Source organism: Oncorhynchus clarkii, chromosome 3 (assembly GCF_045791955.1).
Source record: "Oncorhynchus clarkii lewisi isolate Uvic-CL-2024 chromosome 3, UVic_Ocla_1.0, whole genome shotgun sequence".
NCBI lineage: Eukaryota > Metazoa > Chordata > Actinopteri > Salmoniformes > Salmonidae > Oncorhynchus > Oncorhynchus clarkii.
The window spans coordinates 88,794,881-88,808,463 of record NC_092149.1 but is presented as its reverse complement, the minus strand read 5'-3'; the positions used below and the strand labels follow the sequence as shown (position 1 = coordinate 88,808,463).

Genomic DNA, 13,583 nt, shown 5'->3' with positions numbered 1-13,583 from the left:
GTGGACTGTGGGACTGTGGTGCTGTGGGCTGTGGGACTGTGGTGCTGTGGGACTCTGGGCTGTGGGACTTTGATGCTGTGGGACTCTGGGCTGTGGGACTGTGGGACTCTGGGCTGTGGGACTGTGGTGCTGTGGGACTGTGGGACTCTGGGCTGTGGGACTTTGGTGCTGTGGGTCTGTAGTGCTGTGGGCTGTGGGACTGTGGTGCTGTGGGACTGTTGTGCTGTGGTGCTGTGGGCTGTGGGACTGTGGTGCTGTGGGACTCTGGGCTGTGGGACTGTGATGCTGTGGGACTCTGGGCTGTGGGACTGTGGGACTCTGGGCTGTGGGACTGTGGTGCTGTGGAACTGTGGGACTGTGGTGCTGTGGGACTTTGGTGCTGTGGGACTGTAGTGCTGTGGGCTGTGGGACTGTGGTGCTGTGGGACTGTTGTGCTGTGGGACTGTGTGCTGTGGGACTGTGGTGCTGTGGGACTGTGGGACTGTGGTGCTGTGGGACTGTAGTGCTGTGGGCTATGGGACTGTGGTGCAGTGGGACTGTGGTGCTGTGGGACTGTGGACTGTGGGACTGTGGTGCTGTGGGACTCTGGGCTGTGGGACTCTGGGCTGTGGGACTCTGGACTGTGGTGCTGTGGGCTTTGGGACTCTGGGCTGTCGTGCTGTGGGGCTGTGGGATTCTGGACTCTGGGCTGTGGGACTGTGGTGCTGTGGGCTGTGGGACTCTGGGCTGTGGGCTGTGGGACTCTGGGCTGTGGGACTGTGAGACTCTGGGCTGTGAGACTGTGGTGCTGTGGGGCTGTGGGACTATGGGCTTTGGGACTGTGGGACTGTGGGACTCTGGGCTGTGGGACTCTGGGCTGTGGGACTCGTGACTGTGGGACTCTGGGCTGTGGGACTCTGGGACTCTGGATTGTGGGACTCTGGGCTGTGGGACTCTGGGTTGTGGGACTCTGGGCTGTGGGACTCTGGGCTGTGGGACTGTGGGACTCTGGACTGTGGGACTCTGGGCTGTGGGACTGTGGTGCTGTGGGACTGTGGGACTCTGGGCTGTGGGACTTTGGTGCTGTGGGTCTGTAGTGCTGTGGGCTGTGGGACTGTGGTGCTGTGGGTCTGTTGTGCTGTGGGCTGTGGGACTGTGGTGCTGTGGGACTCTGGGCTGTGGGACTGTGATGCTGTGGGACTCTGGGCTGTGGGACTGTGGGACTCTGGGCTGTGGGACTGTGGTGCTGTGGAACTGTGGGACTCTGGGCTGTGGGACTTTGGTGCTGTGGGACTGTAGTGCTGTGGGACTGTGGTGCTGTGGGACTGTTGTGCTGTGGGACTGTGTGCTGTGGGACTGTGGTGCTGTGGGACTGTGGGACTGTGGTGCTTTGGGACTGTAGTGCTGTGGGCTATGGGACTGTGGTGCTGTGGGACTGTGGTGCTGTGGACTGTGGGACTGTGGTGCTGTGGGCTTTGGGACTCTGGGCTGTCGTGCTGTGGGGCTGTGGGATTCTGGACTCTGGGCTGTGGGACTGTGGTGCTGTGGGCTGTGGGACTCTGGGCTGTGGGCTGTGGGACTCTGGGCTGTGGGACTCTGGGCTGTGGGACTCTGGACTGTGGGACTGTGGTGCTGTGGGCTTTGGGACTCTGGGCTGTCGTGCTGTGGGGCTGTGGGATTCTGGACTCTGGGCTGTGGGACTGTGGTGCTGTGGGCTGTGGGACTCTGGGCTGTGGGCTGTGGGACTCTGGGCTGTGGGGCTGTGAGACTCTGGGCTGTGGGACTGTGGTGCTGTGGGGCTGTGGGACTGTGGGCTTTGGGACTGTGGGACTCTGGACTCTGGGCTGTGGGACTCTGGGCTGTGGGACTCTGGGCTGTGGGACTCTGGGCTGTGGGACTCTGGGACTCTGGACTGTGGGACTCTGGGCTGTGGGACTCTGGGTTGTGGGACTCTGGGTTGTGGGACTCTGGGCTGTGGGACTCTGGGCTGTGGGACTGTGGGACTCTGGACTGTGGAACTCTGGACTGTGGAACTCTGGGCTGTGGGACTCTGGGCTGTGGGACTCTAGGCTGTGAGACTGTGGGACTCTGGGCTGTGGGACTCTGGGCTGTGGGACTCTGGGTTGTGGGACTCTGGGCTGTGGGACTCTGGGCTGTGGGACTGTGGGACTCTGGACTGTGGGACTCTGGGCTGTGGGACTGTGGGACTCTGGGCTGTGGGACTTTGGTGCTGTGGGTCTGTAGTGCTGTGGGCTGTGGGACTGTGGTGCTGTGGGTCTTTTGTGCTGTGGGCTGTGGGACTGTGGTGCTGTGGGACTCTGGGCTGTGGGACTGTGATGCTGTGGGACTCTGGGCTGTGGGACTGTGGGACTCTGGGCTGTGGGACTGTGGTGCTGTGGAACTGTGGGACTCTGGGCTGTGGGACTTTGGTGCTGTGGGACTGTAGTGCTGTGGGACTGTGGTGCTGTGGGACTGTTGTGCTGTGGGACTGTGTGCTGTGGGACTGTGGTGCTGTGGGACTGTGGGACTGTGGTGCTTTGGGACTGTAGTGCTGTGGGCTATGGGACTGTGGTGCTGTGGGACTGTGGTGCTGTGGACTGTGGGACTGTGGTGCTGTGGGCTTTGGGACTCTGGGCTGTCGTGCTGTGGGGCTGTGGGATTCTGGACTCTGGGCTGTGGGACTGTGGTGCTGTGGGCTGTGGGACTCTGGGCTGTGGGCTGTGGGACTCTGGGCTGTGGGACTCTGGGCTGTGGGACTCTGGACTGTGGGACTGTGGTGCTGTGGGCTTTGGGACTCTGGGCTGTCGTGCTGTGGGGCTGTGGGATTCTGGACTCTGGGCTGTGGGACTGTGGTGCTGTGGGCTGTGGGACTCTGGGCTGTGGGCTGTGGGACTCTGGGCTGTGGGGCTGTGAGACTCTGGGCTGTGGGACTGTGGTGCTGTGGGGCTGTGGGACTGTGGGCTTTGGGACTGTGGGACTCTGGGCTTTGGGACTGTGGGACTCTGGACTCTGGGCTGTGGGACTCTGGGCTGTGGGACTCTGGGCTGTGGGACTCTGGGACTCTGGACTGTGGGACTCTGGGCTGTGGGACTCTTGGTTGTGGGACTCTGGGTTGTGGGACTCTGGGCTGTGGGACTCTGGGCTGTGGGACTGTGGGACTCTGGACTGTGGAACTCTGGACTGTGGAACTCTGGGCTGTGGGACTCTGGGCTGTGGGACTCTAGGCTGTGAGACTGTGGGACTCTGGGCTGTGGGACTCTGGGCTGTGGGACTCTGGGCTGTGGGACTCTAGGCTGTGAGACTGTGGGACTGGGCTGTGGGACTCTGGGCTGTGGGACTCTAGGCTGTGAGACTGTGGGACTCTGGGCTGTGGGACTCTGGGCTGTGGGACTCTGGGCTGTGGGACTCTGGGCTGTGAGACTGTGGGCTGTGGGACTGTGGAGAGAGGAGTGAAGGGAGAGGAGGGTAAAAATGCTTTGCCAGTAACTGCAAGGCGGTGCTTTATATTGTTGTTATGTCTGAGATCCACTGTGTGCGGCTTGACCTGAGACCCTGACTGTGGTGCTGTGGGACTGTTGTGCTGTGGTGCTGTGGGCTGTGGGACTGTGGTGCTGTGGGACTCTGGGCTGTGGGACTGTGATGCTGTGGGACTCTGGGCTGTGGGACTGTGGGACTCTGGGCTGTGGGACTGTGGTGCTGTGGGACTGTGGGACTGTGGTGCTGTGGGACTTTGGTGCTGTGGGACTGTAGTGCTGTGGGCTGTGGGACTGTGGTGCTGTGGGACTGTGGGACTGTGGTGCTGTGGGACTTTGGTGCTGTGGGACTGTAGTGCTGTGGGCTGTGGGACTGTGGTGCTGTGGGACTGTTGTGCTGTGGGACTGTGTGCTGTGGGACTGTGGTGCTGTGGGACTGTGGGACTGTGGTGCTGTGGGACTGTAGTGCTGTGGGCTATGGGACTGTGGTGCTGTGGGACTGTGGTGCTGTGGGACTGTGGACTGTATGACTGTGGTGCTGTGGGACTCTGGGCTGTGGGACTCTGGGCTGTGGGACTCTGGACTGTGGGACTGTGGTGCTGTGGGCTTTGGGACTCTGGGCTGTCGTGCTGTGGGCTGTGGGGCTGTGGGATTCTGGACTCTGGGCTGTGGGACTGTGGTGCTGTGGGCTGTGGGACTCTGGGTTGTGGGACTCTGGGTTGTGGGACTCTGGGCTGTGGGACTCTGGGCTGTGGGACTGTGGGACTCTGGACTGTGGGACTCTGGGCTGTGGGACTCTGGGCTGTGGGACTCTAGGCTGTGAGACTGTGGGACTCTGGGCTGTGGGACTCTGGGCTGTGAGACTCTGGGCTGTGGGACTGTGGAGAGAGGAGTGAAGGGAGAGGAGGGTAAAAATGCTTTGCCAGTAACTGCAAGACCCTGATCCAGTAACCTGAGACCCTGATCCATGGAGGAAGTAGACCATCTAGTCCCTGAGTTTCACCACACTGATGATCTAATTTCCTGTCATGTTGTCTTGTCCAGGTGAAAGACGATGTCAGCGCCACAGACCTCCAGTTGACAACCGGCGAGGTGAAGTTTCAGAACGTGTGCTTCAGCTACACTGAGGGGTAGGTCATAAAAACATGTGTAGTTAATCTCTGATGTCATGAGAATGTGTGTAGTTCATCTCTGATGTCATGAGAATGTGTGTAGTCAATCTCTGATGTCATGAGAATGTGTGTAGTTAATCTCTGATGTCATGAGAATGTGTGTAGTTAATCTCTGATGTCATGAGAATGTGTATAGGTTATCTCTGATGTCATCGACATATTCTCTCATGACAGACAATACATACATTTAACAGATGGATAGTCATGGACAGAGCAGAACAGAGCTTGTACTACAGCTAGGCATCAACCTGTCATTTGCCTTCACCTGTCAATTTAGAATCTGTAAAACTCTTGGCATTGTGTGTGCATGTGTGTGCACCCTAATCAAATGAAGTAGGACTGTGCATCTGTGTTGCTGTCCTCAGGAATGTGATTCTCAGGGGTATATCGTTCACTGTGATGGCCGGCCAGACTGTTGCTCTGGTATGTTCAACTCTTCAGATAGCCTTTCATTACATGACTAACATGAACTAAAAGGAGCATAAAAACACATGACCTGCCCTTTTGGGATACCCAGACATCCACATTTAACATCCACATTCCCTGTGTGTGTCTGCAGGTGGGCCAGTCTGGTTCAGGTAAAAGCACTATCCTCCGTCTGCTGTTTCGCTTCTATGACGTCCAGGGAGGATGCATCCGTATTGATGAGCAGGATATATCCAGGGTGAGTTAACTCTGTAGGGTCTATATACAGGGTGAGTTAACTCTATAGGGTCTATATCCAGGGTGAGTTAACTCTATAGGGTCTATATACAGGATATATCCAGGGTGAGTTAACTCTATAGGGTCTATATCCAGGGTGAGTTAACTCTATAGGGTCTATATCCAGGATATATCCAGGGTGAGTTAACTCTATAGGGTCTATATCCAGGGTGAGTTAACTCTATAGGGTCTATATCCAGGGTGAGTTAACTCTATAGGGTCTATATCCAGGGTGAGTTAACTCTATAGGGTCTATATCCAGGGTGAGTTAACTCTATAGGGTCTATATACAGGATATATCCAGGGTGAGTTAACTCTATAGGGTCTATATCCAGGGTGAGTGAACTCTATAGGGTCTATATACAGGATATATACAGGGTGAGTTAACTCTATAGGGTCTATATCCAGGGTGAGTTAACTCTATAGGGTCTATATCCAGGGTGAGTTAACTCTATAGGGTCTATATCCAGGGTGAGTTAACTCTATAGGGTCTATATTCAGGGTGAGTTAACTCTATAGGGTCTATATACAGGGTGAGTTAACTCTGTAGGGTCTATATACAGGGTGAGTTAACTCTATAGGGTCTATATACAGGATATATCCAGGGTGAGTTAACTCTATAGGGTCTATATCCAGGGTGAGTTAACTCTATAGGGTCTATATCCAGGGTGAGTTAACTCTATAGGGTCTATATACAGGATATATCCAGGGTGAGTTAACTCTATAGGGTCTATATCCAGGGTGAGTGAACTCTATAGGGTCTATATACAGGATATATACAGGGTGAGTTAACTCTATAGGGTCTATATCCAGGGTGAGTTAACTCTATAGGGTCTATATCCAGGGTGCGTTAACTCTATAGGGTCTATATCCAGGGTGAGTTAACTCTATAGGGTCTATATACAGGATATATCCAGGGTGAGGTAACTCTATAGGGTCTATATCCAGGGTGAGTTAACTCTATAGGATCTATATACAGGGTGAGTTAACTCTATAGGGTTTATATCCAGGGTGAGTTAACTCTATAGGGTCTATATACAGGATATATCCAGGGTGAGTTAACTCTATAGGGTCTATATACAGGATATATCCAGGGTGAGTTAACTCTATAGGGTCTATATACAGGATATATCCAGGGTGAGTTAACTCTATAGGATCTATATACAGGGTGAGTTAACTCTATAGGATCTATATACAGGGTGAGTTAACTATAGGGTCTATATCCAGGGTGAGTTAACTCTAGGGTCTATATACAGGGTGATTTAACTCTATAGGGTCTATGTCACGGTGCAGTAGTAATGTCAGTAGTAATGGCACTGTGCAGTAGTAATGTCAGTAGTAATATCAGTAGTAATGTCAGTAGTAATGTCATGGTGCAGTAGTAATGTCAGTAGTAATTTCACAGTGCAGTAGTAATGTCAGTAGTAATGTCAGTAGTAACGTCAGTAGTAATGTCACGGTGCAGTAGTAATGTCAGTATTAATGTCAGCAGTAATGTCAGTAGTAATGTCAGTAGTTATGTCACGGTGTAGTAATAATGTCAGTAGTAATGTCAGTAGTAATGTCAGTAGTAATGTCACGGTGCAGTAGTAATGTCAGTAGTAATGTCAGTAGTAATGTCAGTAGTAATGTCACAGTGCAGTAGTAATGTCAGTAGTAATGTCAGTAGTAATGGCAGTAGTAATGGCAGTAGTAATATCATGGTGTAGTAGTAATGTCAGTAGTAATTTCACAGTGCAGTAGTAATGTCAGTAGAAATGCCAGTAGTAATGTCAGTAGTAATGTCAGTAGTAATATCATGGTGCAGTAGTAATGTCAGTAGTAATGTCAGTAGTAATGGCACTGTGCAGTAGTAATGTCAGTAGTAATATCATGGTGCAGTAGTAATGTCATTAGTAATGTCAGTAGTAATGTCAGTAGTAATATCATGGTGCAGTAGTAATGTCAGTAGTAATGTCAGTAGTAATGTCAGTAGTAATGTCAGTAGTAATGCCAGTAGTAATGTCACGGTGTAGTAGTAATGTCAGTAGTAATGTCAGTAGTAATGTCAGTAGTAATGTCAGTAGTAATGTCAGTAGTATTGTCAGTAGTAATGTCAGGAGTAATGTCACGGTGTAGTAATAATGTCAGTAGTAATGTCAGTAGTAATGTCACGGTGCAGTAGTAATGTCAGTAGTAATGTCAGTAGTAATGTCAGTAGTAATGCCAGTAGTAATGTCACGGTGTAGTAGTAATGTCAGTAGTAATGTCAGTAGTAATGTCAGTAGTAATGTCAGTAGTAATGTCAGTAGTATTGTCAGTAGTAATGTCAGGAGTAATGTCACAGTGTAGTAATAATGTCAGTAGTAATGTCAGTAGTAATGTCACGGTGCAGTAGTAATGTCAGTAGTAATGTCAGTAATAATGTCAGTAGTAATGTCAGTAGTAATGTCTGTAGTAATGTCAGTAGTAATGTCACAGTGTAGTAGTAATGTCAGTAGTAATGTCAGTAGTAATGTCAGTAGTAATGTCACGGTGGATAGAGGACCCAGTTTAACATATTCGTAAGGTATAAAAGCATTAATGTTTTCTTGTTAATGTCTGTGTGTGAATGTAGTGTGTGTGTGTGTGCGTGCGTGCGTGCGTGCGTGCGTGTATGTGTGTGTGTGTGTGTGCTTGTTTACCTGTGCCCTGTATTCCATTTTAGCCAGAGCAGGCTACACTGTATGGTCTGTAGGGGCTCCCGAGTGGCGCAGCAGTCTATATTACTGCATCTCAGTGTTAGAGGCGTCACAACAGACCCTGGTTCGATTCCAGGCTGTATCATAACCGGCCGTGATTGGGAGTCCCATAGGGCGGCGCACAATAGGCCCAGCGTTGTCAGGTTTAGTGTTTGGCCGGGCTAGGCCGTCATTGTAAATAAGAAATTGTTCTTAACTCACTTGCCTAGTTAAATAAAGGTTAAATAAAATACAAATAATCCTAACCTGCCCGCTGAGTAATGGGACCCAGACCTCTCTATGTAATCCTAATCTGTAGCATCCCTGGCTATAGGTGACCCAGACCTCTCTCTGTAATCCTAATCTGTACCATCCCTGGCTATAGGTGACCCAGACCTCTCTATGTAATCCTAATCTGTACCATCCCTGGCTATAGGTGACCCAGACCTCTCTCTCTGTAATCCTAATCTGTACTATCCCTGGCTATAGGTGACCCAGACCTCTCTCTGTAATCCTAATCTGTACCATCCCTGGCTATAGGTGACCCAGACCTCTCTCTGTAATCCTAATCTGTACCATCCCTGGCTATAGGTGACCCAGACCTCTCTCTGTAATCCTAATCTGTACCATCCCTGGCTATAGGTGACCCAGACCTCTCTCTGTAATCCTAATCTGTACCATCCCTAGCTATAGGTGACCCAGACCTCTCTCTCTGTAATCCTAATCTGTACCATCCCTAGCTATAGGTGACCCAGACCTCTCTCTGTAATCCTAATCTGTACCATCCCTGGCTATAGGTGACCCAGACCTCTCTCTGTAATCCTAATCTGTACCATCCCTGGCTATAGGTGACCCAGACCTCTCTCTGTAATCCTAATCTGTACCATCCCTGGCTATAGGTGACCCAGACCTCTCTCTGTAATCCTAATCTGTACCATCCCTGGCTATAGGTGACCCAGACCTCTCTCTGTAATCCTAATCTGTACCATCCCTGGCTATAGGTGACCCAGACCTCTCTCCGCTCCTACATCGGTGTGGTTCCTCAGGACACGGTGCTCTTCAATGACAGCATAAGAAACAACATCCGGTACGGACGCATTCCCGCTAGCGACCAGGAGGTGGAGGAGGCTGCCCTCACTGCGGACATACACTACAAGATCCTGTCACTACCCGAGGGTGAGGAAGAGGATGATGAAGAAGATGATGAAGATGATGAGGAGGATGAGGAGGATAATGTGTGTTGTCTCCACAGGGTATGAGACCCAGGTGGGAGAGAGGGGTCTGAAGCTGAGTGGAGGAGAGAAACAGAGAGTAGCCATCGCCCGTACAATCCTGAAGGACCCCCGTATTATACTGTTGGATGAGGTGAGAGATAGGGGGGGTCTAGAAGAGGGCTGGTGGGGTGGGGGGGGGGGGGGGCAGGTGGGAGGAGGGCAGGGGGAAGAGGGCAGGTGGGGGGGAGGAGTGCAGGGAGGAAGAGGGCAGGTGGGGGGGAGGAGTGCAGGGAGGAAGAGGGCAGGTGGGAGGGAGGAGTGCAGGGAGGAAGAGGGCAGGTGGGAGGGAGGAGTGCAGGGAGGAAGAGGGCAGGTGGGGGGGAGGAGGGGAGGGGGGAGGGAGGAGGGCAGGGGGAAGAGGGCAGGAGGGGGGGAGGAGTGCAGGGAGGAAGAGGGCAGGTGGGGGGGAGGAGGGCAGGGAGGAAGAGGGCGGGTGGGAGGGGGGGCAGGTGGGAGGGCAGGTGGGAGTCATGTCAGGGACCATGTGTGTATAAAACCCTCCTCGTCTCTGTCACACAGGTCCTCAACCTAGCTTGACTTCATTGCTTTGCTATAGATAGAAGGGCCAATGGTTCTTTGAGCTGGAAACCAATAATGTGTGTTCTGAAGTTTCTGTTGAATTGCAGTCAAACCCTGCTGGTTGGGAAACAATAGGACTTACAGTCTGATAGACTTCATATCATAACTTTTTGTTATATTCTCATGTTGGTCCCATGTTATTATTTTCTATGCTACAGGCTACATTCTACCCCTCTCTCTCTCTCCCTGTCTCTCTCTCTCCCTGTCTCTCTCTCTCTCCCTGTCTCTCTCTCTCTCTCCCTGTCTCTCTCTCTCTCTCCCTGTCTCTCTCTCTCTCTCTCTCTCCCTGTCTCTCTCTCTCTCCCTGTCTCTCTCTCTCTCTCTCTCCCTGTCTCTCTCTCCCTGGCTCTCTCTCTCCCTGTCTCTCTCTCTCCCTGTCTCTCTCTCTCTCCCTGTCTCTCTCTCTCCCTGTCTCTCTCTCTCTCTCCCTGTCTCTCTCCCTGTCTCTCTCTCTCTCTCCCTGTCTCTCTCTCTCCCTGTCTCTCTCTGTCTCTCTCTCTCCCTGTCTCTCTCTCTCTCCCTGTCTCTCTCTCTCTCTCCCTGTCTCTCTCTCTCCCTGTCTCTCTCTGTCTCTCTCTCTCCCTGTCTCTCTCTCTCCCTGTCTCTCTCTCTCTGCAGGCCACGTACTAACTGTCTCTCTCCCTGTCTCTCTCTCTCGCTGTCTCTGTCTCTCCCTGTCTCTCTCTCTCTTCCTGTCTCTCTCTCTCCCTGTCTCTCTCAATTCAATTCAAGGGCTTTATTGGCAAGTGTTAATATTGCCAAAGCAAGTGAGGTAGATAATATATAAAGTGAATATATAAAGTGAAATAAACAATAAAAATTAACAGTAAACATTACACATACAGAAGTTTCAAAACAATAAAGACATTTCAAATGTCATATTATATATATATACAGTGTTTTAACAATGTACAAATGGTAAAGGACCCAAGATAAAATAAATAAGCATAAATATGGGTTGTATTTACAATGGTGTGTGTTCTTCACTGGTTGCCCTTTTCTCGTGGCAACAGGTCTCAAATCTTGCTGCTGTGATGGCACACTGGAATTTCACCCAGTAGATATGGGAGTTTTTCAAAAGTCTCTCTCAATTCAATTCAATTCAATTCAATTCAAGGGCTTTATTGGCATGGGAAACATGTGTTAACATTGCCAAAGCAAGTGAGGTAGACAACATACAAAGTGAATATATAAAGTGAAAAACAACAAAAATTAACAGTAAACATTTCACATACAGAGGTTTCAAAACAGTAAAGACATTACAAATGTCATATTATATATATATATATACAGTGTTTTAACAATGTACAAATGGTTAAAGGACACAAGATAAAATAAATAAGCATAAATATGGGTTGTATTTACAATGGTGTGTGTTCTTCACTGGTTGCCCTTTTCTCGTGGCAACAGGTCACAAATCTTGCTGCTGTGATGGCACACTGTGGAATTTCACCCAGTAGATATGGGAGTTTTTCAAATTTGGATTTGTTTTCGAGTTCTTTGTGGATCTGTGTAATCTGAGGGAAATATGTCTCTCTAATATGGTCATACATTGGGCAGGAGGTTAGGAAGTGCAGCTCAGTTTCCACCTCATTTTGTGGGCAGTGAGCACATAGCCTGTCTTCTCTTGAGAGCCATGTCTGCCTACGGCGGCCTTTCTCAATAGCAAGGCTATGCTCACTGAGTCTGTACATAGTCAAAGCTTTCCTTAATTTTGGGTCAGTCTCTCTCTCCCTGTCTCTCTCTCTCCCTGTCTCTCTCTCCCTGTCTCTCTCTCCCTATTCTCTCTCTCTCCCTGTCTCTCTCTCCCTGTCTCTCTCTCCCTGTCTCTCTCTCCCTCCCTCTCTCTCCCTCCCTATCTCTCTCTCTCCCTGTCTCTCTCTCTCCCTGCCTCTCTCTACCTGTCTCTCTCTCTCCCTGCCTCTCTCTACCTGTCTCTCTCTCTCCCTGTCTCTCTCTCTCTCTCTGCAGGCCACGTCAGCCCTGGACACACAGACAGAACGCAACATCCAGGCTTCACTCTCCAAAGTCTGTGCCAACAGGACCACTATAGTAGTAACACACAGGTAACGCTTTCAGAGAGCCAGTCAATCATCAGCTGTTCTGTTAACAGATGTAATCCTCCCTCAATCTGTCTCCCAGCTGTCTACATGTGTTTACAGTGATGTAATGTCACAGATCGACCTCTAACACTGTGTGTTTCTGGCCTTTATATCTCAGGATGCATAAGGGAATAGGGTACCTGACCAAAGGGAATAGGGTACCTGACCAAAGGGAATAGGGTACCTGACCAAAGGGAATAGGGTGCCTGACCAAAGGGAATAGGGTGCCTGACCAAAGGGAATAGGGTACCTGACCAAGGGGAATAGGGTACCTGACCAAAGGGAATAGGGTGCCTGACCAAAGGGAATAGGGTACCTGACCAAAGGGAATAGGGTACCTGACCAAAGGGAATAGGGTACCTGACCAAAGGGAATAGGGTACCTGACCAAGGGGAATAGGGTACCTGACCAAAGGGATTAGGGTATCTGACCAAAGGGATTAGGGTATCTGACCAAAGGGAATAGGGTACCTGACCAAAGGGAATAGGGTGCCTGACCAAAGGGATTAGGGTATCTGACCAAAGGGAATAGGGTACCTGACCAAAGGGAATAGGGTGCCTGACCAAAGGGAATAGGGTGCCTGACCAAAGGGAATAGGGTGCCTGACCAAAGGGAATAGGGTACCTGACCAAAGGGAATAGGGTGCCTGACCAAAGGGAATAGGGTGCCTGACCAAAGGGAATAGGGTGCCTGACCAAAGGGAATAGGGTGCCTGTTTGGGACACAGTGTCAGTTTAAGGGCATGAAAACAGAAAGAGTGCCAGACAGACATCCAGCTGCCTCAGGTCTAAATCCCCTGATCTTGTGTGCCTCTTCGAGCGGTCATTGTGACTCTTTCAGACAGTCCCAAATTTGATAGGCCTATACACAATTCATTACATAGGCATCTCTGTCACAGACATGAAGTCTGTAAACGATTCAGAGGCCATGATGGAAAAGTCTATCTTCTCCTCCTTTCCAATCCCACTGAAACCCAAAATCCTGACGCCAGTCTTGCATCAAAATCCCTGACTTTATTCTTTAATTCATAGGTTACATTATCAAACCAGTCTTGCCAATGCAAATTAATGAAGATGAAAATACCTCTACAACATGTCCCCCACTTCTCTCTGCTGTCTCCTATTGCAGATATCAAATACAATAATATTTTATCAGTGAAATGCTGAATACAACAGGTGTAGTAGACCTTACAGTGAAATGCTGAATACAACAGGTGTAGTAGACCTTACAGTGAAATGCTGAATACAACAGGTGTAGTAGACCTCACAGTGAAATGCTGAATACAACAGGTGTAGTAGACCTTACAGTGAAATGCTGAATACAACAGGTGTAGTAGACCTTACAGTGAAATGCTGAATACAACAGGTGTAGTAGACCTTACAATGAAATGCTGAATACAACAGGTGTATTAGACCTGACAGTGAAATGCTGAATACAACAGGTGTAGTAGTCCTCACAGTGAAATGCTGAATACAACAGGTGTAGTAGACCTCACAGTGAAATGCTGAATACAACAGGTGTAGTAGACCTTACAGTGAAATGCTGAATACAACAGGTGTAGTAGACCTCACAGTGAAATGCTGAATACAACAGGTGTAGTAGA

The 13,583-nt window shown here is 50.2% G+C and overlaps 1 protein-coding gene across 1 annotated transcript in view; it reads left to right on the top strand.

Moving 5' to 3' along the window:
- LOC139386359 (ATP binding cassette subfamily B member 6 (LAN blood group) b) overlaps positions 1-13,583 on the top strand; it is a 59,157-nt gene that overhangs the window by 31,658 nt on the left and 13,916 nt on the right. Inside the window, exons 11-16 of the mRNA XM_071131901.1 lie at positions 4,497-4,582; positions 4,990-5,047; positions 5,184-5,288; positions 9,027-9,201; positions 9,278-9,390; positions 11,850-11,944. Of these exons, the coding sequence (XP_070988002.1) occupies positions 4,497-4,582; positions 4,990-5,047; positions 5,184-5,288; positions 9,027-9,201; positions 9,278-9,390; positions 11,850-11,944 (632 nt within the window). The remainder of the gene's footprint in view (positions 1-4,496; positions 4,583-4,989; positions 5,048-5,183; positions 5,289-9,026; positions 9,202-9,277; positions 9,391-11,849; positions 11,945-13,583) is intronic.